Genomic DNA, 26,179 nt, shown 5'->3' on the forward strand with positions numbered 1-26,179 from the left:
CTGTAAAATTCATATACTATTAGCATAAGGAGAACATTGTCTTCCAGCCAGTAGGTAAGGCATGCCCTGCCAAAATAAACTCTACCTTTTCAACATCTGATTAAAGGGGCAAATATTTCTCCATGGCTACCCTGTAATCTTAACTTGGATACCTTAGGAAAAGTATCCACATTTGTAAAATATTTATTTCAAGATTCCAAATAAATGTGATGCCAAGCTCAGGAATGTAAAAGCCCAAGCTTAACAAGTGTTATTTACCAAGTGATGTTCTTTTTTGTTGTTTTTCTGATTTTTACCCGCTCAACCTTTTATTTTAAACATTCGCAAGATTATAAAAAAGTTGTAAGAAGAGTACAAATCTTGAATACCCTTTACATAGTTCATCAATTGTTAACTTTTTGCCACATTTGCTTTCTCTCTGTCTCTCTCAATTATTAATATCAATATATTAATAATTATCAACATATTAATAATTGTAATACAATTATAATTATTTTATATTTATATAATTTTATATTTCCTATAACCTCAATTATATATTATAATGTTGTTAGGTGCCCTTGAGTAGGTTCTGACTCATAGCATCCCTATGCACAACAGAAATAAACACTGCCCAATCCTGCGCTATTCTCACAATTGTTGCTATGCTTGAGCCCATTGTTGTAGCCACTGTGTCAGTCTGCCTCATTGAGGGTCTTCCTTTCTTTCGCTGACCCTCTGCTTTACCAAACATGATGTCCTTCTTCAGAGACTGATCCCTCCTGATAACATGTCCAAAGTATGTGAGACGTAGTCTCACCATCCCATCTTCTAAAGAGCATTCTGGTTGTGCTTCTTCCAAGACATATTTGTTCTTTCGGCAGTCCATGGTATATTCAATATTCTTTGTCCACACCACAATTCTAAGATGTCAATTCTTCCTGTCTTTGTTATTCATTGACCAGCGTTCACATGCATATGAGGCCATTGAAAAGACCATGGGTTGGGTCAGGCACAGCTTAGTCCTCTAAGTGACATCATTGCTTTTTAACACTTTAAAGAGCTCTTTTGCAGGAGATTTGCCCAATGCAATGCATCTTTTGATTCTTGACTGCTGCTTCATGGCTGTTGATCGTGGATCCAAGTAAAATGAAAGCCTGGACAACCTCAATCTTTTCTCTGTTTATCATGATGTTGCTTATTTGTCTAGTTGTGAGGATTTTTGTTTTCTTTATATTGAGGTGTAATCCATACTGAACGCTGTGGTCTTTGATATTCATTAGTAAGTGCTTCAAGTCCTGTTCACTTTCAGCAAGCAAGGTTCTGTCATCTGCATAACACAAGTTGTTAATGAGTCTCCCTCCAATCCTGATGCCCCGTTTTTCTTCATATAGTCCAGCTTCTTGGATTATTTGCTGAGCATTCAGATCAAATCCCCCACATGTCTGTCAGTTTGTTGTACTGTGGGGGCTTGCATGTTGCTGTAATGTTGGAAGGTATGTCACCGGTATTCAGATACCAGCAGGGTCACCCATGGAGGACAAGTTTCAGCTTAGCTTCCAGACTATGCCAGACTAGGAAGAAGGACCCAGCAGTCTACTTCTGAAAAGCATTAGCCAGCGAAAACCCTACGAATAGCAGCAGAACATTGTCTGATATAGTGCTAGAAGATGAGCCCCCCCAGGTTGGAAGGCACTCAAAAGATGACTGGGGAAGAGTTACCTCCTCAAGGTAGAGTTGACCTTAATGACGTGGATGGAGTAAAGCTTTCAGGACCTTCATTTGCTGACGTGGCATGACTCGAAATGAGAAAAAACAGCTGCAAACATCCATTAATAATCAGAACCTGGAATGTAGGAAGTACGAATCTAGCAAAATTGGAAATTGTCAAAAATGAAATGGAATGCATAAACATCAGTATCCTAGCCATTAGTGAGCTAAAATGGACTGATATTGGCCATTTTGAATCAGACAATCATAGAGTCTACTATGCTGGGAATGACAACTTGAAGAGGAATGGTGTTGCATTCATCGTCAAAGAGAACATTTCAAGATCTATCCTGAAGTACAACCCTGTCCGTGATAGGATGATATCCATATGCCTACAAGGAAGACCAGTTAATACGACTATTATTCAAATTTATGCACCAACCACTAGGGCCAAAGATGAATAGAAGATTTTTATCAGCTGCTGCAGTCTGAAATTGATCAAACATGCAATCAAGATGCATTGATAATTACTGGTGATTGGAATGCGAAAGTTGGAAACAAAGAAGAAGGATCAGTAGTTGGAAAATATGGCCTTGGAGATAGAAACAATGCTGGAGATCGAATGATAGAATTTTGCAAGACCAACAACTTCTTCACTGCAAATACCTTCTTTCACCAACATAAATGGCAACTATACACATGGACCTCACCAGATGGAAGGCATAGAAATCAAATTGACTACATCTGTGGAAAGAGACGATGGAAAAGCTCAATATCATCAGTCAGAACAAGGCCAAGGGCCGACCATGGAACAGACCATCAATTGCCCATATGAAGGTTCAAGCTGAAACTGAAGAAAATCAGAACAAGTCCACGAGAGCCAAAATATGACCTTGAGTATACACCACCTGAATTTAGAGTCCACCTGAAGAATAGATTTGACACATTGAACACTAGTGACCCAAGACCAGATGAGTTGTGGAATGACATCGAGGATATCATACATGAAGAAAGCAAGAGGCCATTGAAAAGAAAGAAAAGACCAAGATGGATGTCAGAGGAGACTCTGAAACTTGCTCTAGAACATCGAGCAGCTAAAAAGCAAAAGGAAGAATCGATGAAGTAGAAGATTTGAACAGAAGATTTCAAAGGACGGCTCGAGAAGACAAAGTATTATAATGACATGTGCAAACAGCTGGAGATGGAAAACCAAAAGAGAAGAACATACTTGGTGTTTCTCAAGCTGAAAGAACTGAAGAAAAAATTCAAGCCTCGAGTTGCAATAGTGAGGGATTCCATGGGGAAAATATTAAGCGATGCAGGAAGCATCAAAAGAAGTTGGAAGGAATACACAGAGTCATTATACCAAAGAGAATTAGTCAATGTTCATCCATATCAAGAGGTAGCATATGATCAGGAACTGATGGTACTGAAGGAAGAAGTCCAAGCTGCTCTGAAGGCATTGGCAAAAAATAAGGCTCCAGGAATTGGCAGAATACCAATTGAGATGTTTCAACAAACAGATGCAGTACTGGAGGTGCTCACTCGTCTATGCCAAGACGACTGACTGGAAGAGATCCATATTTATGCATATCCCCAAGAAAGGTGATTCAACCGAATGTGGAAATTATAGAACAATATCATTAATATCACACACAAGCAAAATTTTGCTGAAGATCATTCAAAAACGGCTGTAGGAGCATATCGACAGGGAAGTGCCAGGAATTCAGGCCGGTTTCAGAAGAGGATGTGAAACCAGGGATATCATTGCTGATGTCAGATGGACCCTGGCTGAAAGCAGAGAATACCAGAAGGATGTTTATCTGTGTTTTACTGACTATGCAAAGGCATTCGACTGTGTGGATCATAACAAATTATGGATAACATTGAGAAGAATAGGAAGTCCAGAACATTTAATTGTGCTCATGAGGAGTCTTTACATAGAAGAAGAGGCAGTTGTTCGGACAGAACAAGGGGATACTGATTGGTTTAAAGTCAGGAAAGGTGTGCATCAGGGTTGTATTCTTTCACCACACCTATTCAATCTGTATGCTGAGCAAATAATCTGAGAAGCTGGACTATATGAAGAAGAACAGGGCATCAGGATTGGAGGAAGGCTCGTTAACAACATGTGTTATGCAGATGACACAACCTTGCTTGCTGAAAGTGAAGAGGACTTGAGGCACTTACAAATGAAGATCAAAGACCACAGTCTTCAGTAAGGATTGCACCTCAACATAAAGAAAAGAAAAATCCTCACAACTGGACCAATGAGCAACATCATGATAAAGGGAGAAAAGATGAAGTTGTCAAGGATTTCATTTTACTTGGTTCCACAATCAACAGCCATGGAAGCCCAGTAAAAAAAAACCCAGTGCCGTCGAGTCGATTCCGACAGCAGCCAAGAAATCAAAAGACACATTGCATTGGGTAAATCTGTTGCAAAGGACCTCTTTAAAGTGTTGAAGAGCAAAGATGGCACCTTGAAGACTAAGGTGCGCCTGACCCAAGCCACGGTATTTTCAATCACATCATACGCATATGAAAACTGGACAATGAATAAGGAAGACCGAAGAATTGATGTCTCTGAATTGTGGTGTTGGCCAAGAATATTGAACATACCACAGACTGCCAAAAGAACGAACAAATCTGTCTTAGAAGTACAATCAGAATGCTCCTTAGAAGCAAGGAGGGCAAGAGTGCATCTTCCATTCTTGCCATCCTTGCTTCTAAGGAGCATTCTGGTTGTACTTCTTCTAAGACTTTGGACATGTTGTCAGGAGGGATCAGTCCCTGGAGAAGGACATCATGCTTGGCAAAGTACAGGGTCAGGAGAATAGAGGAAGACCCTCAACGAGGTGGATTGATACAGTGGCTGCAACAATGAGCTCAAGCATAACAACAATTGTAAGGATGGCGCAGGACTGGGCAGTGTTTTGTTCTGTTGTGCCTAGGGTGGCTATGAGTCAGAACTGACTCTACGGCATCTAACAACAACAACATACAGATTTAATAGCTATGGTAAAAGGATACAACCCTGACGCACTTCCTTCCTGACTTTAAACCATTCAGTGTCCCCTAGTTCTGTTTGAACAACTGCTTCTTGATCCAAGTACAGATTCCTTAAGAGCACAATTAAGCATTCTAGAATTCTTATTCTCCACAATATTATCCATAATTTGTTATGATCCATAGTCATATGCCTTAGCAAAGTCAATAAAACACAGACATCTTTCTGGTATTCTCTGCTTTCAGCCAGGATCCATCTGACATCAGCAATGATAACCTTGGGTCTACATCCTCTTCTAAATTCAGCTCGAATTTCTGGCAGTTCTCCAACAATATACTGCTACAGCCTTTTTTTTTTTTTAAAATAATTTTTATTGCGCTTTAAGTGAAAGTTTACAAATCAAGTCAGTCTCTCACATATAAACTTATATACATCTTACTACATACTACCACTTAGTCTCCCCCTAATGAGTCAGCCCACTCCCTCCTTCCAGTCTCTCCTCCCCTCTACCCTCACATCTCCCCTTCAGACAGGAGATGCCAACATAGTCTCAAGTGTCCACCTGATGCAAGTAGCTCACTCATCATCAGCACCTCTCTCCAACCCATTGTCCAGTCCAGTCCATGTCTGATGAGCTAGCTTTGGGAATGGTTCCTGTCCTGGGCCAACAGAAGGTTTGGGGACCATGACTGCCGGGATTCTTCTAGTCTTAGTCAGACTATTAAGTCTGGTCTTTTTATGAGAATTTGGGGTGTGCATCCCACTGTTCTCCTGCTCCCTCAGGGGTTCTCTGTTGTGCTCCCTGTTGGGGCAGTCATTGGTTATGGCCAGGCACCATCTAGTTCTTCTGGTCTCAGGATGATGTAGTCTCTAGTTCTTGTAGCCCTTTCTGTCTCTTGGTGCCGCCAGTTTTGAATGATCTTCAGCAAAATTTTACTTGCATGTGATATTAATTATATTGTTCAATAATTTCTGCATTCAGTTGGATCACCTTTCTTGGGAATAGACATAAATATGGATCTCTTCTGGTCAGTTGGCCAAATTTCTTGGCATAGACGAGTGAGCACTTCCAGCACTGTATCCATTTGTTGAAACATCTCAGTTGATGTTCCGCCAATTCCTGGAGCCTTGCTTTTTGCTGATGCCTTCAGCGTAGCTTGGACTTCTTCCTTCAGTACCATTGGTTCTTGATCATTGTTCCTGAAATGGTTGAACATCGACCAATTCTTTTTGGTATAGTGACTCTGTATATCCCTTATGTTATATATTATAATATACATTATAATATGTAATTTAATATATTAATATACATATTACACCATTTTATTTTATTGAACTATTTAAAATTAAGTTGCACACATCATGACATCTCACCCCAAATACTTCAATATATACCACTAAAAATAAGGACATTGTCCTATATGACCACAATACCATGATCACACCCAAAAAATGAATAATAGTTCTTTAATATTATCTAATATGCTGTCCAGAAACCCTGGTGGTGTAGCGGTTAAAGTGCTACAGCTACTAACCAAAAGGTCAACAATTCAGATCCACCAGGCGCTCCTTGGAAACTCTGTGGGGCAGTTCTACTCTGTTCTGTGGGGTCACTATGAGTCAGAATCGACTAGAGGGCAACTAGTTTGCTTTTTTTTTTCTTAATATGCTGTCCATATTTAAATTTCTCCAATAGTCTAAAATCATCAGGTGTAGCAATTTTTTTGGGTCCAGGATCCAATCATTTCATGCACTGCATTTGGTTTTACCTCTTTGATCTCTAGAAGTGTTCCTTTTCCCACCACACCCCTCCCTTTTTTTAAGATATTAACTTTTTGTAAGAGTCCAGGCTGTTTGTCTTCTAGAAGGTCTCACATTCTGATGTATCCAGTTATTGCTCATGTTTAGACTCGTAGGCAAGACTGTCTTATTGGTGTAGCTCACTGCTTCTCATTAGGCTCACAACGTCAGTTTGTGTCTCTAGAAGTATTCCATCTCCCACCGCCCCCTCCTTTGGTACTGGTAGCCACAAGTATAACAGTTTTTCTGGATCCTGGAGTCCTTCTAGCAAATCATCAAGCCTGAGGGTCATCTTGGGGACCACCAACACACAATATGACCCAATAATATCACTCTTAAGGAGCCCTGGTGGCATAGAAAGTTAAGTACTTGGCTGTTAACTGGAAGATTGGCAGTTCGAACCCACACAGTGGCTTTTTGGGAGACAGACCTGACAATCTGCTTCCGTTAAAGATTCAGCCGAGAAAACCCTCTGGGGCAGTTCTACTCTGTCACATGGGGTCGCTATGAGTCAAAATCAACTCGACGGCACCTAACAACAACAAATCTCTCATAGGTGGGAAGATATAAAAATGTATCTTCTCACAAAATCCTATGTGTGAATGTTTATAAGGACCTTACTTGTAAAATCCTCAAAAACTGGAAACAACCAAGACATCCTTCCACTCATGAATGAATAAACAAATCGGGATATATCCATACAGTGCAATAGCACTCAGCATTAAAAGGAACAAACTGCTGATCCATGCAACAATCTGGGTGAATCTCGAAATCATTCTGCTAAGGGGAAGAAGCCAGACTGAACAGGCTACATATCTAATAATCCAATCTATATGATATTCTTGCAAAGGCAAAACTATAGAGAGAGGATAGATTAGTGGTGAGTCGGAATCAACTCACTGGCAGTGGGTTGAAGCTGCTGGGGGTTGAGGATGGGAGGAGGGGCTGACTACAAAGTGGTAGAAGGGCTGAGATTGAAATATTCTGTATTTTGATTGAATGGTGGTTATACGACTGGAAGTATATGCAAACTCATTGAGCTAAAAAAGGGGAATTTTGCTGTATGTAAATTATGACTCAATAAACCTGACTAAAAAAAACAAAACAATGAGTTGGAAATCTCTAAAGACGAATAACTTAAAAATTAGTTGAAGGGTTTTTCTCCTCCCTCACTGTTGTTGTTGCGTGCTGTCAAGTCGATTCCAAGTCATATCGACGGTATAGGACAGAGTAGAACCGCATCATAGGGTTTCCTAGGCTGAAATCTTTACAGGAACAGATCACCAGGTCTTTTCTCCCAGGGAGTGGCTGCTGGGTTCAAACAGCCAACCTTTTGGTTAGAGACAGAGCACTTAACCGTTGTGCCACCAAGGCTGCTTCCTGGCCCTCTAGGCTGTATCAATTACCTTATTGTATAATGTTAAGATATGACATTTATTTCAGTCCTCTGCTTGTGAGAATTTTTCTTATGTTTTAGCGATCTGCCTCGTCCCCATACTTTTTTCACTTTTAAATTCGATTCCTGTAAAAGAATCTATGCCATGTAGATGCAAGTTACAAAGCTCAATATTAAAATGAACTCCCTTGAATCCACCATCCAATTTAAGAATAAGAGCATTATCAACACTGTTGAAGCTATCCATGGGTCCCTCCCTATCTTATTCCCCTGCTGGCCCCAGAAGCAACCACTGGCCAGAACTTTATGTTTATCAGGCTTTTGCTTTGGTTTTTGCGAATAGTCTTCCTAGATATTTAGGATTCACTTAATACATTGTTTAGTTTCCTTGGTTTTGAGCTTTATAAAAATAGTATCATAGCTTAGGTAGAGTGTATCAGCCAGGGTCTCTCCAGAAAATGCATGGTTAAATGAAGGGATCATATTGAAGGAACTACTTAGAGTTGTGGACAGAACTGAGGGATATTGGGCCCCAGAGACTAACAGTGGGAAGTCATTACTATTTCTTATGGATTGAAATGTGTCCCCAAATAAATATGCTGAAGTCCTACCCCTGGTACCTGTGAACATGACCTCATTTGGAAATAGGGCATGTGAAGATGTTATCTGTTAACACGAGGTCATACTGGAGAAGGGTGGGTCCTAATCCCATTTGAGTGGTGTCCTTATAAAAGAGAACACATAGACACCAAGGGGGAAAGTGCCATGTGAAGGTACATCTACAAGCCAAGAAACCCCAACAATTGGTGTCAGCCTCCAGAAGCTAGGACAGCAGCATGGGACAGACTCTCCCCCAGAGCCTAAGGAGGAACCGACACAGCTGACACCCTGATCTCAGACTCCCAGCCTCGACAGCTGTGAGACAAGAAATTTCTGTTCTTTAAAGCCACCTATTTTGTGGTATTTTGTTATAGCGGAACTAGGAAACTAAGATACTGTTCTAGACCGTAACAAAAAACCATAAGGAGTTCTTAGGCTTATCAAGTAAAATTTCATGAAGTTAATTTAGCAATCCCCTACTGAGGGACACTTGAACTATTTCCAAGTTCCCCTTTACAAATAATTCTGCCATTAACATCTTTGTCTCTTTCTCCTTGTGCTCTCTTGTATGTATTTCTTTAGGGTAGACATTAAAAAGTAGAATTGTCATTGTTAGTTGCCATTGAGTCAGCTCCAACTCATGGTGACCCCTTGTACAACATAATAAAACATTGCCCCATCCTGCATCACCTTCCTGATCGTTGGTATGCTTAAGTCCATTGTTGTGACCTTTGTGAATTTTGAGTGCCTTCCAACCTAGGGGGCCCTTCTTCCAGCACTATATCCAACAATATTCTGTTGTGATCCATAGGGTTTTCATTGGCTAATTTTCAGAAGTAAATCTCCAGGTCTTTCTTCCTAGTCCATCTTAATCTAGAAGCTCTGCTGAAACCCATCCACCATGAGCGACCCTGCTGGTGTTTGAAATACCAGTGACATGGCTTTCAGCATCACAGCAACATGCAAGCCACCACAGTTTGACAAACTGACAATAAACTGACAGATGGTGGTTTAATTTAATAGATACTGTGACATTCCTCAGTCAATTCCTGTAATTTCTGCAGTGGTTTGGTCAGCAGCATGGTATCTCAGTCATTTTCCTAAGGACAGATCCAGAAGCATGTTTGAGTGTGTGTTCCTAAAGCATGTCATTTACGTCATGTCTGTCCCGACTCTATTTGAGTAACTGGTACACAAATCTAAATCCTTGCTGGCAAGGAGCTTTCATTTAATATACTCAACGATATTTACTGAATGTCTATTATATGCTGGGAGGAGCCCTGGTGGCATGGTGATTAAGAGCTCGGCTGCCAATCGAAAGATTAGTGGTTTGAACTCACCAGCTGCTCTTCAAGAGGAAGGTGTGGTAGTCTGCTCCCATAAAGATTACAGCCTTGGTCCTATTCTTACAGAGTTGCTACGAGTTGGAATTGACTCGATGGCAACGGGTATCATGTGCTGGTGCTATTCTAAGCTCCAAGAGTGAGAAAAGCAGACAAGCTCTTATGTTCTCATCAGCAGCATGTTGTAACCTCAGGACACTCTTAAACAGTGCTTGATCCGTAGTAGGAACACGTGTGCTCACGCTTCTCCTACTTTGAACAAAATAAACATTCTCGGTTTTTGGGATGTAACGAATAGTTTTGCATAATACCTTTTCAGCCAAATTTTTAGCTTTCTAAAAATATACCATTTCCAATTTAGTCCTTAATTATGGAAGCTCAGAACACTCAAACTTGTACCACATTTATCTTGGAGAAATGAGAACGTGTCCATAAAAAACACTTTGATCAAGAATGTTCATTGCAACTTGATTCGTAATAGCCCAAAACTGGAAACGGCCCAGTGGTCCACCAATAGAATAGATAAAACAAGTTATTGTAATATTGTCTTAGTCATCTAGTGGTGTTGTAACAGAAACACCACAAGTGGATGGCTTTAATAAAGAGAAACTTATTTCTCCACAGTAAAATAGCCTGAAAGTCCAAATTTAGAGTGTCAGCTCCAGGGGAAGACTTTCTCTCTCTGTCGGCTCTAGAGGAAGGTCCTCGTCCTCAATCTCCCCTGGTAGAGGAGCTTCTCAGGCGCAGGGACCCAGAGTCCAAGGGACGCGCTCTGCTCCTGGTGCTGCTTTCTTGGTGGTATGAGCTCCCCGTCTCTCTGCTTGCTTCTTTTATATCTTAAGATATTGCCTCAAGATAATCCAATCCTGTAGGCTGAGTCCTGAACTGCAGCCCACCCTCCCTCATTAACATTATAGAGGCAGGATTTGCAACATCCAGGAAAATCACACAATACTGGGTATCATGGCCCAGCCCAATTGATATACACATTTTGGTGGGGGGGACATCATTCAATCCATGAGAAATACTTATATACTGAATTCCAACTCAGCAATAAAGAGGAACAAACACCTGATGTATACAATAACATGGATGAATCTCAGAAACACTATTCTGGATAAAAGAATCCTGATACCAAAAAAAAAAAAAAACTGTTTGATCCCATTAATATAAAATTCTAGAATAGGAATCTTAGTTATCTAGTGCTGCTATAACAGAAATACCACAAGTGGATGGCTTTAACAAACAGAAATATATTCTCTCACAGTTTAGGAGGCTGTAAGTCTAAATTCAGGGTGTTAGCACCAGGAGGCTTTCTCTCAGTTGGCTGTAGGGGAAGGTCCTTGTCATCAATCTTCCCCTGGTATAGGAGCTTCTCAGTGCAGGCACCCTGGGTCCAAAGGATACACTCCACTCCCGGCTCTTCATTCTTGGTGGTATGAGGTCCCTCTCTCTCTTCTCCCTCCTCCGTCCTTTTACTTCTTGTAAGATAAAAGGTGATGCAGGCAACATCCCAGGGAAACTCCCCTTATATCAGATCAGGGCTGTGACCCGAGTAAGGGTTTTACATCCCACCCTAATCCTCTTTAACATAACCATATCTTGCTTCATTAACCACAGACATAAATTAGGATTTACAACACATAGGAAAATTACATCAGATCACAAAATGGAGGACAACCACACAATACTGGGAACCATGGCCTAACCAAGTTGACACAGTATCTGGGGGGACACAATTCAATCCATGACAACAGGAAAGCTAATCTATAGTGGAAAAAGGCCTTTGGGGTTGGGGTTGCAGGTGAGTGTGAAGGGTCACACAGGGACTTTCTGGGGTGATGGCAGTGTCTTTATCTTGATAGGGGTTGGGGTACACAGGTGTAACACATCAAGCGGTACACTTATGATCTGTGCATTGCATCTGATGCAAATTTTACCTCAGTGGGAAAAAAAAGAAACTTAAACAAATACTGAACTCCAGTTAATGCTGTACATGCTGAAGTATTAGGGGAAGGCATATTAACGTCTGCAACTTGCTTTTACATAAATGACAAAAAAATAAGATGAACTGACGAAGAGACGCATAGATGGATAGAAAGATATGGAATAAAACATGTAAAAATGTAAGCTGTAGACTCAAGGTGGTGGGTACGTGGATATTCTCTACAAACCTTCAACTTCTCTGTACATTTGAAAACTTTTTCATAACAAAATGTTGGCACAAAAAATGTACCACAAATTCTGAGAGACTTAACTAACCTTTTACTGGAAAGTTAAAATTTATCCAGATAAACCTGGACTCAAATGCTAGCGATGACCTTTCTAGCTAGTCTTTTAATCTGTGTCTGCTGTGGTTTTCTCATTTATCACATGGACAGGCAGACCCTCTTCTTATTAGGCCAAGGGGCATGTTCATTTCACATTTGGTAAGTACTACCCTCTTAAAAGGACCTTCCAATTTACACATTCATCCAGCAAGTGTATAACCATGCCCTTTAACCCACATCTTTGCCAACATGAAATATTACCATTCTTTTTGATTTTTGCTGATCCAATAGGCAAAAATGGTATCTGTTGTTTTAATCACGCACGCAGTTAAAACTATTTAAATTATTTCTTCTTTTGTGAATTGTCTTTTCATATTATTTCCTCATATTTCTATTGGGTCCTTTTTCATATGGGTTGTAGGAATTCTTTCTATATTTTTGACATTTAACCCTTTTTTATATACATTGCAAGTATTTGTCCCAATGTAATATCTCTCAGATATTGTTTAAATGTTGTTCGGTGTCATCAAGTCGGTTCCCACTCATAGTGACCCTATGTACAACAGAACAAAACACTGCTCAGTCAGGTTTTTTATGGTTAGTATTTGGTTTCTTAGATAACAAAAAACCCTAACATCAAAGTAAGGTATCATGATTAATTTTCCTATTCAACAGAATTTAGAATCTAGGTGGCTCCTTTCAAGTTAAGAGTATAAAAGGCATATACGTTTTTTATGGTTACTATTTTTTAATATTAACCATAAAATTACAAAACCAAACATTAACCATTAAAAATTTTTAATCTGTATGCTGAGCAAATAATCCGAAAAGCTGGACTATATGAAGAACACAGCACCAGGATTGGAGGAAGACCCATTAACAACCTGTGATATGCTGATGACACAATTTTCCTAGAAGAAAATGAAGAGGACTTGAAGAATTTACTGATGAAAATGAAAGACTATAGCCTTCAGTATGGATTACACCTCAATGTAAAGAAAACAAAAAATTCTCACAACTGGGCCAATAAGCAACATGAGGATAAATGGAGAAAATATTGACGTTGTCAAGGATTTCATTTTACTTCTATCCACAACCAAAGTCCATGGAAGTAGCAGTCAAGAAATCAAACGATGTATTGCATTGAGCAAATCTGCTTCAAAAGGCCTCTTTAAAGTGTTAAAAAGCACTTGAGGACTGAGATGCACCTGACCCAAGCCATGGTATTTTCAATCGCCTCACATGAGTGCAAAAGCTGGACAATGAATAAGGAAGACCAAAGAATTGATGCCTTTGAATAACAGTGTTGGCGAAGAATATCGAATATACCATGGACTGCCAAAAGAATGAACAAATCTGTCTTGGTAGAAATACAGCCAAAATGCTTCTCAGAAGTAAGGATGGTGAGACTTCATCTTACATATTTCGGACATGTGGTCTGTAGGGACCAATCACTGGAGGACATCATGCTTGGTAAAGTACAGGGTCAGCATAAATGAGGAAGACCCTCAAGGAGACTGACACAGTGGCTTCAACAATGGGCTTCACACACAGCAATGATTGTGTGGATGGCACAGGACCAGGCAGTGTTTCACTGGGTTGTACACAGGCTCACTATGAGTTGGAACCAATTCAGTAGCACCTGACATTTGGTTTCATGGATAAGGGAAACCTTAAAATCAAAACAATGTGTCTGTTACTAATTTTCCTGTTCAGATTTTTTGATCTATCTGCAACTAATTCCTATATTCCTAACTGTATAGACAATTGGACTGAAACTTTTTTGAATGGTCTTCCTTGGTGATTTGAAATCAGGGCTTCCAACTGGTTCTAAATGGTTGTCATGGCTGATGGAAACAAAGGTAGTGAAGGCGTTGATAGCAACCAAATCACTTGTGACTCGCTTTTGGCCCAAGCAGGAAACGGTCATCAGTGCCCAGCTCAAAGATGGCAGCCTACCTCATGGCTTTGAACGTGCGTAGCTATCCACAGTTCCTGGCAATAATGTAATCTCTTCCAACTGGAACCTTTCAGGAGCTTGATGCAGGAGACTGGATAATTGGCAGGACTGCTGAGAGCAACACACATTCAAAGCAGTGCAGTCTGCTACCATCTTTGAATGGGGCACTGCTGCCTGTTTCCTACTCAAGTCGAAAGCTGAAGCGCAAGAGATTTGGTTGCTATGCAATGCTTACGCTGCCCTTGTTTGTCGGCCACGACTGAACCACTTTGAAGCCCTATTTGAAATGCTAACATTATCATATATTAGATGTTTTGGTCTACTCTGTTTTATTGATCATTGTCTATCCCTGCTCCAGAATCATGTTATTTTTATTACTGTCGTTTTATAGGAACTTTTGATAACTGGTAGGGCAAGTCTCCTCTTACCCATATTTCTTATCAAAAAATTTTTTATTCTCAGAATTTTCTCTATCAGATGAAGTTTAGAACCAGCTTTCTAATTTCCACTGGGACTAGGATTGGAATTCCATTACATTTTCAGGCAGAAAAAAATGATACCCTTACTTAGGAATATAGTGTATCTCTCATTTGTCCAGATCTTCTTTTATCTCCTCCAGTCAAATCTTTTTTCTTCTTGGAAAAAAATGCCTGTTCTTGAGGGTGACCAATAGCCACACAGAGTCCCAAAAATTTCGAAGAGCCATTCTATTCAATCCCCCTTGTCAAATTACCCAGGATCCATTTATCCTAGTATCTAATATCAGCTCAATTAAATGTGTTGAATTTAAATATTAGCTTGCTTGAATTTCAAAGATAAATAAAAGGAGAAGTGAAGCAGAATGTGAGAAATCATGCAAAGACAGTTAAAAAAGCTGTCTTTAAATATATTTCTGGCAAATAATCAAATCAGCAATTGAAAACTGAAGAAGTCTTGTACGTTTAAATCCACAGACACATGCAAGCGTACAAGACTTTCAGCTTTTCCTCTCCATGGGTCAGGCATGACAGGTTAGTACACTTTAAGATTCTCACACAAAACTTGATTATCACCAGTCTTCATTCATTTTTGAACTTGAAATTTCTAAATATTAGGTGCTGTCAGAGATAAAATTTAATATTAACATAATTTAGTTATGAATTACATCTAAAACACAATGGGAATCTTTACAAATAGTTAAGGATGTAAAGAAATACTTAAGAACTTAACAGAAGTCATATTGAAATGTGATACCACAGCCAGACATTATGAGCAAGAGTTGTCAGACAATGCTCAACCTGTAGTTAAAAACCCAAGTGCCGTCGTAGGTAAAGCAAATGTATTTTCAAAGGCTTTGTGTAAAAATATGTATTATTGTATAACGAAAAAAAAAACCTGCCAGGAATCTAGTTGTCATAAGCTATGGGACGCACGCAATGATAAAAACAAACCTTTATTGAGCACTGTGTGCCAGGCACTGCATTGTTTTCTCAGACCCTTATTCCTCAAGTTAAACCCTCATTACTTATCTCTCACCCCTTCCACTGTGGGATTATATTCATTGGCAATCAAGACGGCAATGGGTACTGGGCAGCAGATGATGTGACTGTCCCTAACTCAAATCCAGTCTTTCCAATCATCTCACACTTCTGTGATGTTTTTTTTTTCTCCTTTCCCCAATTCTTTTATATTATTAGTCACCTAACTACGCATTTCCGTGCCCTAAACTTTTTTTGAACATCTATTCCTTTTTCTCATTAATGTGGCATCAGCATCTGGAACATAATATGTGATTTTAGCTGGCCACGCTGGATGATTTTAAAAAATAGCTTCTTGTTAAATTGAAGCTGCACCCAACCCTGACAAAATGTGCAGAACTTCTGAGATAAAAATATTAGCATTATTCCCCTTGTGTTTTGTTCACCTTTATAATTTCCTGTTTATAGATATTATTTGCTTCAAAATATGAACAGAGCAGGACTGGTAATGGGTTGACGGTTACTGGCATTGGTTGATTGGTCATGGGGTTTCATATACTGTTCTGTATTTGGAAATGGGCAAAATTATCCTTAACCATAATTTATGGAGCCCCGGTGATGCAGTGGTTCAGTGTTTCGCCGCTAACCACTTTGAACCCACCTGCCACTTTGTGGGAGAAAAGACCTGGCAGTCTGCTCCAGTACAGATTTCAGCCTAGTAAAACTATGGGGCAGCTCTACTCTGTTCTATAGGGTTGTTGTGAGTCACAATCGACGCAACGGCAAACAGCAACAAACCATAATTAAAAAACAAAGCCACTGTATACCCAGTGCCATCGAGTCGATTCCGACTCATAGCGACCCTATAGGACAGTAGTAGAAAGGCCCAAATTATCACACAGCCACGTTGTGAACTATTAAGCATTAATTTTTTTTAAAAATCCCATATACATATGTATGAAAATTCACCAACACATCTAAAATAGTTCTTTTTAACTTCTGGATTGAATGGTGTCTTAGTTTACATTTATTACCTAGGGTTTTTGTTTGTTTTACAAATGTAATACTTTCATAACCTGAAAATTAAAATTTGTTACAGAGCTGCCTCCCATCACCTAAAACTCGCCATCACCTGTTTAAGCCTCATGTTCTCAAATTTCCTACTGTCAAGTATTTTTATCGCAACCTTATGGAACTGGGGATTCTGACAGGCAGATAGATCCTTAAGATCTGTGTGGACTGGCAGAGATCACTCATATTTTAATTTCACGAAGATTATTTTAATGAAAAAAAGCCTCAGTGTCTGACAAATTGTATGTTCTCCGAATGAAATCCTCTGCACCTATTACAAAGGCATAGAAGTATATTCACTAACATGGGGGAAGAGTTCACAGTTTGAAAAAAGATGACAAAATAGCCTGTATAATATGGCACCACTTTTGTAAAATCATGTAAGCACAGAAAATGGTAAAGGCTTTGAAAAACATCTATCTTTAAACAGTGTCTCTTCGTGAATTATGGGTGTTTTTAGCTTGTCTGCAGTTTTTTTCCCAGTATGAATGTTCCCATACTTTATTATATAGACACACATTCCTCAACCCTCTAGGCTCTCTCCACCCCCTCGAAGTAAACAGACTCTCACACAGACTCTTCCCAAATGCTGCCACAACAGGATCTAACTTTTCCCCTGGACCTCTGTGACTATCATGAGCCCAGGTGCCAGGTCCCAGGCTCTATGCCTTCCATCCCGATGAACCCACATTTGGATTCATTCTCTGACAAGGCAAGAGAATGCAGGGCTTTTGTTAACAGGTTATAAACCCATTAAAGATTCATCTGCATTGTTATTAAAAAAAGTTATCTTCCTTGTCCTTTTAGGCTATCTGATACTGACATGGAAATCCTGGTGGTGTACTGGTTGAGAGCAATAGCTGCTAACCAAAAGGTCAGTAGTTTGAATCTACCAGGCACTCCTTGGAAACCCTGTGAGGCTGTTCTCCTTCTTCCTATAGGATCACTATGAGTTGGAATCAACTCGATGGCAACTTTTTTTTTTAATATTGACATGTTCCGTCAATCAGTCTCAACTCAGTTCTCAGTGTTCAGAACTAGTTATTGACAAAGAGATTACCTTTCTCTAAAATCTGACCCCTGAAAACATGCCTCAAAGTGGCTTGTTTTTAAAAAGTAATTATGTTTTAACAGCTGAAGAGGGCATCTAGTTGAGGGATTTTATCACAAAATAATGAACAATTTTGGGGCTACTTAACTTCCTAGTAACTAGTCAGATGTACAATGCAGACAGAATCTTAGAAGTATTCACATTCCAGTTCTCTACAAAGATTATTTCATTTACGTATCAATCTATAAAAACTCAAAGAATCTCATGCTACTTACGCTGTCTTTTGCAAGGAAAACTAATTACCTCTTTAAATACCAGCAATGACTTCAGAGCAAATTGAGAAAATCTGACACGTAAACAAACATCACCACTCCTGGGGGTCAGATGGTTGGGCAGTACAAATGGGATACAGGGTTAAAATTCATTAGTTTTAGATACACCCCTCTCCCCTTCAACTGCTGCAAATAAACTTCTGGTAGAAAAAAAAAAGAGTATGGGATCCATATACAGGAAGAAAAAACCTGTTTCAGCCCAACGTTCTAATTTGTGTATCTAAAAACTACCCTAGTCTATCTGTTGTCAGCTTGTCAGCTGTTGTCAAGTTGAGCCCCAGCTCATGGCAACCCCATGCACCAAGGTCCACCACCATCTCCATGATCAACTGCAGGTTGAAGAGTTGTGATCCACAGGGTTTTCACTGTTTGATTTTAAGATCACCAGACCTTTCTTCATAGTCTGCTTAAGTCTGGTAGGGCCACTGAAACCTGTTTAGTATCACAGTAACACAACCGCTGAAAGGTAGCAGCACATGAAGTGGCATGAGTTGGAAACTGAACTAGGGTCTCCTGCAGGAAAGGTAAGAATTCTACCACTGAATCACTATACTTGAAAACTAAAAGCAAATCCCAGTATTTACATTTCAGGCCCTCCATAGTGTAACAAACACTAAAAACTGGGCCACCTGACTTCTAGTCCTTTCCAATCCCCCAGGGGCCATCGAAACCATCTTCGGGTGTTAGTTCAACTCACTGTACTCCTCGCATTTGCCATTCTCTCTAGCCTGCATCCTTCTTAAGAGATTGTGCCTTACCACTATGGAGTATGGCCTCTGCTCAAGAGTCATTTCTGAGGTCCAGACCTTGCACAGCTCTGAGTCCTTCGACTATAAAACATTCTCACCTCTAACTGGTACACAGATAAAATAACATGGCAAGTGTGGAGGCCTGAATTCTGTTCCAAGGTCTCCCTCTTTAGTGGTAACCTTGGCAAGGTCCTTTCCACAAGCACCCAGTATCAGCACAGCTGCCCAGGGGCAGATTATCTAATAGGCAAGGTAACCACAGTGCTTACCAGATCATCTGTAGTTAACAATTTCATTTTTTCACATCCAAGTCCGTGCTTCTAGGTATGGCTGACATCTGTCTCTCTTCCAAAACCAGCACACCTTCCTACAGAATCAAAGCCACTTTTCAAAATCTACAATCCCTGACAGGGGAGGGTGACCCAGTAAGCAAGGTAAGCACAGGTTTACTGGTGCTTACCTTGCCTATTGAATAATCTGCCCCAAAACACCTCTGAAAATGATTTTGAGAGCAAAATGCAACACACGTGAAATATATGTGAGAGCCATTCTCGAATACTATACAAATCATGCTAGATTTAGGTCTAGCTTATTTTATTTTTACAAACTTACCTCATGTGAAAGAGCTAATACTTTATCCATTTAGTTTGCTTCAAGAGACAGTTGACTATTTTCCATTCTTAAACCAATACAGCCATACAAACATCTTTGAAGCACACTGTAGGACCTTTAGTATTACAGAAAAATTAAATTTCATACTTTCAGATGAAAAAACTTAGGAAGACCAAATGCGAAAATTAAATACAATTCAGGCCAGAGCTTAATCCATACACTTGAAAACACTCTTCCATAACTGATATTTTATTGGCTGTTTTGAGGATCAGTACAGAGACATTATGAACAATCTGTACACAACTCTTAATGTACGTACCAAAAATCGAAAAAGCCGCATGTAGTTTTAATTCTTCTCTAAATTCCAGCTTTAAATTTGGAGGCAAATTTTCCTTAATATCAAGTACCAATTATCTTCAATTATTGAGAAACTGTTACATCCTAAGTCCCACTAATTCACAATTTAACATCACACACACTACACACTCTAACGTTTAACGTTCACAGCACATAACAAAGTCATGAGGAAAACTCGACCACCACAAGCAAAGATGTTACAGAACGTACAGTGCGGAGGGAGAGCCACGGCGAGGGAGCAGTTTTCTTCAGGAAACATTTCTACCAAAAAACGACATGGAAATAGAAGTAATTTAAAATGTTCAAGACATAGAAATGCTTGACTTTGACTCCAAATTGCCATTAAGTACGCTTTGTATTTCGGGATATAAAAATTGTACCCCCTCCCCCCCACCTCTGGAATGTTATGTTGACACCCAAGACAGTCAAAGCCTCCCACAATTCAACATCCCGCTATTTTCTGGTTGTACCAAAAAAATAAACAACCAGTAAATGATTTTACCTCTTAAAAAAAAAGCATTTACACTTAAAAAAATGGGATGAAGTGGGATTTCCTCCTTCTTAAAAATGTTTCTAGAGCTACTAAAAAACTTGCATTTACAAAATAGTTGATAAAAATATTCCTCTGGATTGTACAAGAAGGGAGATACAGGGACCACTGATAAATCATGGTTGACAAACATTAATCAGACTTGGCTTCTTTCTCTCCTGCTTCATCAGAGGCTGGACTCTGCAAATCAGAGGAAAAATAATGATCATATGTTTGGTTTCCGTGTCACTGGTATGACCTTACATCTTTGGCATTTAACTCAATATAGGTTTTATTTATATACAACTACAAAACCAAAAACCAAACCCGTTGCCGTTGAGTCAATTCAGACTCATAGCAACCCTATAGGACAGAGCAGAACTGCTCCATAGGGTTTCCAAAGAGCAAGTGGTGGGTTCAAACTGCCGGCCTTTTGGTTAGCAGCCGAGCTCTTAACCACTGCACCACTTTACTACTAAAAAAAAAAAAGGTTTTAAAAATAGTCAAATAACACAAAATAGGGAGGGTCCAAGTTTTTTTCCCTTTATAACTGGGACTGGATTAGTTAATATGGACAGATAGAGTGACTTTAATATTACATAATACTTAACGTGTGAATACAATTAGGAAGTAAAAATAAAATATTGAGAAAAGGTGACTGTAAACTTCACAACTTAGGAATAGTTGATCACTTTAAGATTTTAATCTATAAACAAAGTTTAAAAATAGCACCTGTAAATTATTTTCTAGTTTAGCCAATATAATTAACATAAAAGGCTAACTTTGCTAAGAAAAGCTGTTTATCCAAACTTTGCACAGCCTCTTTTCCCCATAGCTTAAAAATGAAAAGATTAACAGTTCTTTTTATTTGTTTGATCTAAGTTAGCTTAGCCCTGAATAACTGGCTACTTTCAGAAGTGACTATTTTTAAGAAAAACAAAAACTTATTTAAAAATGAAAGTTGGAAAAATGTGCCAAGGAACAATGCAAATTAAGGGAAATGGATTAAATTGTTTTTAAAGCAATATCCAGAATATAAACAAAGATTCTGTACTCCAATAAATTACAAAAAGCCTACAGACAGTAACTTGAAGACAACAGACTAGACTATTTGTTTAAATAAGGTCCCAAAGTCACGCAAAACCAAAAAATTGAGTTTTATGCCATTTACTAAATTAAATAAAACCTTTTTAAAATGCACACCAAGGAGTAGAGGATGAATCTTGAGTATAGCATAGGTGGTAGATGAGCTACTGGTGAAATGCTAAGTACGTTAAAATCTGTTTCTTGAAAAAGAAACCATTCACATACACACTTTCAAAAACAATTTAATTCATGAAAAGTAATCTGACCACTCAGGGTTTCTAAAAAAAAGCTTCATTCAGTATTATAAATAATAGAAATTTTCTACCTCAAAAAATATATATTATCTACTATTCAAAGTCAAAAACAAAAAAAAACACTCAAGTACTTTCTCACCTCCTCGTTTTTAGTTTCTCCATTTTCCGCAGGTAAATCTTTAGTTTCTTGGTTAGCCACTTCAGCGTGTTTTCCTTTTGCTCCCCTTTTTCCTTTTGTTTGCGCTTTTTTATCTGAAGATTTATCCTACAAAGGAAGAGTATATTCTAAGTAGAAAACTGACACTACTATGTTGATTTGCAATATAAAGCCCGAGCTACACCATTTCACCACTGTTGCCATCACTCACTATTCAGAGTAAATGACACGTACTGGCTGGAGAAAATCTGTTCCCACTGTGACCCTATCCACCCCCTAAATTTTTTTTAAGCGTGAAAAATAAACAGTCAAATAACCATTGTCTTGAAAAAGTCTTCTACCCTCACATTAAAACCATTCTGAACAAAGCGCCATGTTGTATGGGCAGGCTGACTATCCTGCTATAGTTAATCCCTCGATACCATAAAACGAGTAGCTAAAGGATCCATTTTGAGTTTAATGTTTTCACTTAGGTGTCTGAAGAATCTGAAAAGCACTGGAATTAGTATGATGATGTAACTTGTAACATAAGAAATTCAAAATTTAAGCCCTTTTAAAGCCGGAGAAAATAGAAGCTTAACAAAAATTTTTATCCCCCCTCCCCCATAAATAATGTAGTAACAGCTTCAACGGGTCGTGGGAGGGCTGTATGAAAGACCCTTATCAGTACCGACCAACTCTTTGAGCTAGAGTGTCTTAAGCACATGAAGGTAGAACTCAACTTCAATGCCAAAAGGAAAAAAATTTATCAGTGCGATGTACTCTGCACTAGTGGCGGTAGTCAGGGCACGCCATATGTAATCCAGCGTGTCTTTAGGATAAACAACAAATTATATTTGGGACCACCCTGCTTCACAGGTACTACTTACTACTGCATCTATACTTTATTTTCGTAATCACTACCCAGTAACACAAAAAAGTAAAACCTTAAAAACAAAAATGTTTACTAGAAATCAGTACTTTAACGAAGATTACACTTATAATATAAGCAAAATACATTTTTTAAAAATCTGTGAGATGTTAGTTTACTTTCTAAAAGATAGTCACTATAATTGTTATCTCAGAGAACAGAATATGCAGTAATAGGCTGGAAAAGTATATGAACCAAAATGAATGAATTGATATGTTTTCTTAATGTATGTTTCAACTTTCCAAACATTCCTTTCTAAGGAAATCGTACAAGTCAGAAACACAGATGTGTATGCTTTGAAAAACGTGTCTATTGTCTAATACGGTAATCACACACCCAGTGTTTACCTTCTGTTCAAATCTTTAAATAAAGCCAAATTATGAAGACAAAAATTATAAAAACCAAATTAAAAAAAAAACCTCCCCTCATCTCCCATTCTTCCTTTGGGAAAACTCAATAGGCAGTTTTGTTCCTATCTGTTTTTCAAGGGACACCGACTCCAATGACGCCTTACCTGTTGGTAGTTCACTGACACAGAAAACAATGACTATATCCACCCACTTCAACGACACACTAACTTTGAATGCAGAGAGCTACTGCAGTATCTTATGACATAATAAACTCATGTACGCTGCTTTTACCTTCAAGTGTTGCTTTTAACAAGATCCCCAAAACAGAACTTCGTTGAATTTCTTTACCCAGTTCCCTCTACAGTTTAAATAAACAAGAAAAACTGTGTTTTGTATCTTTATTTAAATTTAATAGCTCCTCTGGGTCAAGAAAATTTATCTCTTCTCTTACAAAGACAACACAGTGATAAATCTCCACCTAAACTTATAGGAAAGGGGTGATGGCCACAAAAAACAAATTTTCTTTTTTGGAGACTTCCAACAGCCAACTCTCCCTTAAGTTTTGAGTGGGCAAAAATCAATCATCACACCATGCGTTTTCCCTGAACGTGTAGAGCTTTGCAGAAAATGGCTCCAACGCTATCTACCCCTATGCAAAGTCTAAGAATGGTTGACGCATATGCTGCTTTTCTAACTCTAAAACTTCTAAAACACATATCCACAAGAACAACTTCTTTCTAAAGACCTGCAACCTGAATAACGCAGTCACAGATTTATTTCGGAGCACAACCTTTAATTACGATGAACTCAAAAGCTGTTAAGACAAAATGATTCCAGGAACACCTTACACATAATTCCAAATAAAATATTCTAGAAAACTTATATTCTCGGAGAACTTAAATCTTGATCTACCCCCACTTAAGATGAGATTCCTTATGTGGCTTGGCAACTATACACGATAACTTACACATCCTTTTTTCTGGCCTCACTGTTACTGCCCAAAGCACTTGGTGAGAAGACACACTAACCAAATCATGCAAAGAATTTCCTTTATAAGCTACATTTAACACTTCTACTCGTTTTAAATTTCGTAAATTTTACAGCAGCATTAAGGTGATACGTTATATTCACGTAGGCTGGAATGACTATACACTGACACTGTATTTTAACAAGACCAAAAAATCATTAACTCATTAAAGTTACTGTATTTGTACTCTTTAAGAGATCACTTTGAGACAATCAAAGCCAAGACCTTGGTCGGGAATAATAATCATTTTATTAACCAAAAAGGCAAATATTAAGTAGCACTGCGGCATTTAACGCACCACTGTATTTTAAAGGAAGTTTTAAAACCTACCTTTCCTGAGGCCTTTCTGGGCTTCGTCTCCACTTTTGCAGGAGCGGGTTTCTGAAAAGCAAAAGTGGCATTAAGTTTCTCCACTGGGTACGAACCCAAGGAAAACCAACGACTACCGGGCTCGCATTACTTACCGCTGACAACCTCGCCGATCTCCTCTTGGGCTTTAAAATGGGAAATGAACAATAAAGTCAAAGAAAAACGCAGTTTAAAAGAAACCCAACCCCAAAGCACAAGGACGAGGACCCTCACGTACCTCCTCCTTCACCGCCCCTTCGGCCGAGCTGACCTGTGGAAAGCAGCAGACACGCGAGTGAGCGAACAAAGTGGCCGGGGGACCCGCGCCGCGAGAACAATGCCTGGCCGCGTGACGTCAACGGCTTCCCGCCGCCCCGTTCGAATTTCCCACTCGGTGCCCGGGGTCGTCGGCGCCGAACGTTCCAGAACACCCGTCCCCCGGGCCGACGTGCGCGCAGCCCGCCGGGCCCAGAGCGCCTCCCGGACCCGCGGGCCGCCTGGTGCCGTGTGAGCGGACAAGGGTCCCGGCCTCGCGGGCCTGGCCGCCCGGGGCGAGACCGGGAGCAGCCGGAGGGGGGTGTGTACTCGCCGCGGCTGCCGCTCACCTTCCTCTTGGGCATCTTGGCGGCGCGGAGGGCGCGTGCCGAGTGCCTGCGGGCCGCAGCGAGCCGAGAGCCTTCGCGGAGCCGGGCTTCCTGGCCGCTGCCGCTGCACCCGCCGCCCGAGCTGCTGGGACCCGCGGCGGGGGCGGTGGGAGAACCGGATGGAACCGGATTGGGAGCCCGCCCCCTCCTCCCCCCGCGTCCCCCGGCCGCGGGCTCCCCCTCTCTGCCGGCCGGGCCGCCCCCTGCCCCCGCCCATTGGCTGCACGGTCCACCCCGCTGCGTCCGCGCCTCCGCCGGGGTGCGGAATAGGTGAGGCGGGCCGTCACTCGACCACTGCGCCCCGCCCTCAGCCCGCACCCCTTCCCGCCGTCTCGTGGGGCCCTGGACCCAGGGAATGGGGGGCGGGGCCCCAGAGGCCGCGCTCGTCTCACGGTAGTTTGTTTGAAGCCCAGTCGCAAAGTGCGGTCTGTGCGCTGAGTGGCTGACGCCCACCACGTGGTCGTGCGGTTTTCCCCACCCACAACCCTCCGGGATACCTGGGCGCCCACAGTGCGGTGAAAGCCACCAGCTCCAGGGGCCTGCCTTTTAGGGTGGCTTGGGTGGGAGCACTTTGAGCTTCTCTCCTAGTCTGAAGGGAGAGAACGCAATGGGTACAAAAAAAAGCAAATGTCACCCCACCTCTGTCGGTGGGAAAGGCTTTCTAGGGTTTCCAGCTGCGCAGGCCTCCGACAAGCGGGGCTTAGTGCGCAGGCGCCGGAGGGGAGGTCGTGGGAAAGAAAGCGTGATCGGTGCCGAGCGCCATTGTCCAAGCGCGAGTCTTTGCGACGCACTTCCGTTCGCCGCTGGGCCGCGGTGGGGGTTCCCTTGCGGGCTAACTCGAGGTCCACTGCTTCTGTAGAGCCTCTTTGCCTTTGGAGATCAGGGACGGCTGGGGGACCGTCTCTGGGGCCGGAGCGAGGCGGCTCTGAGTCCTGCGGTCTTCAGACGCTCTTCAGATCCGGCGCCGACCGCCCCCTTCCGGACGCTGCACACCCGTGACATCTCTCGGCTCGGGGACCCGTGCCGGCCGGACGGTCCCTTCTGCGCCGAAAGTTTGTGGGAAACACGCCCACCTTTAACTCCTGGCCCCGTTTAACTATTTGCTCGCCTAAGCAGCTTTTTAAGGTGGAAAAAGTACTCATGCTGGGGTTCTGAGATTGGAACCCCGGAGCAAGCG

The 26,179-nt window shown here is 40.7% G+C and overlaps 1 protein-coding gene across 1 annotated transcript; it reads right to left on the minus strand.

The window, feature by feature from the left end:
* Nucleotides 1-19,573: 19,573 nt before the first annotated feature.
* HMGN1 (high mobility group nucleosome binding domain 1) lies at nt 19,574-25,088 on the minus strand. The gene is made up of 6 exons (XM_003419021.4): nt 24,964-25,088; nt 24,597-24,629; nt 24,475-24,504; nt 24,341-24,391; nt 21,706-21,831; nt 19,574-20,427 (listed from the first exon to the last, which is right to left on the minus strand). The coding sequence occupies exons 1-6, from the start codon at nt 24,976-24,978 to the stop codon at nt 20,380-20,382; spliced, it is 303 nt and encodes a 100-aa protein (XP_003419069.1). The 5' UTR covers nt 24,979-25,088; the 3' UTR covers nt 19,574-20,379.
* Between the last annotated feature and the right edge of the window lie 1,091 nt (nt 25,089-26,179).

The sequence above is a fragment of the Loxodonta africana genome, chromosome 2 (genome assembly GCF_030014295.1).
Source record: "Loxodonta africana isolate mLoxAfr1 chromosome 2, mLoxAfr1.hap2, whole genome shotgun sequence".
Taxonomy (NCBI): Eukaryota; Metazoa; Chordata; class Mammalia; order Proboscidea; family Elephantidae; genus Loxodonta; species Loxodonta africana.

Excerpts from the sequence above, each read along its gene's own strand:
- HMGN1 (XM_003419021.4), bottom strand. Across the intron at positions 24,392-24,474 it reads GATCGGCGAGGTTGTCAGCG|AAACCCGCTCCTGCAAAAGT; the intron begins GTAAGTAATGCG and ends TTTGCTTTTCAG. Across the intron at positions 20,428-21,705 it reads GAGAAACTAAAAACGAGGAG|AGTCCAGCCTCTGATGAAGC; the intron begins GTGAGAAAGTAC and ends TCTGATTTGCAG.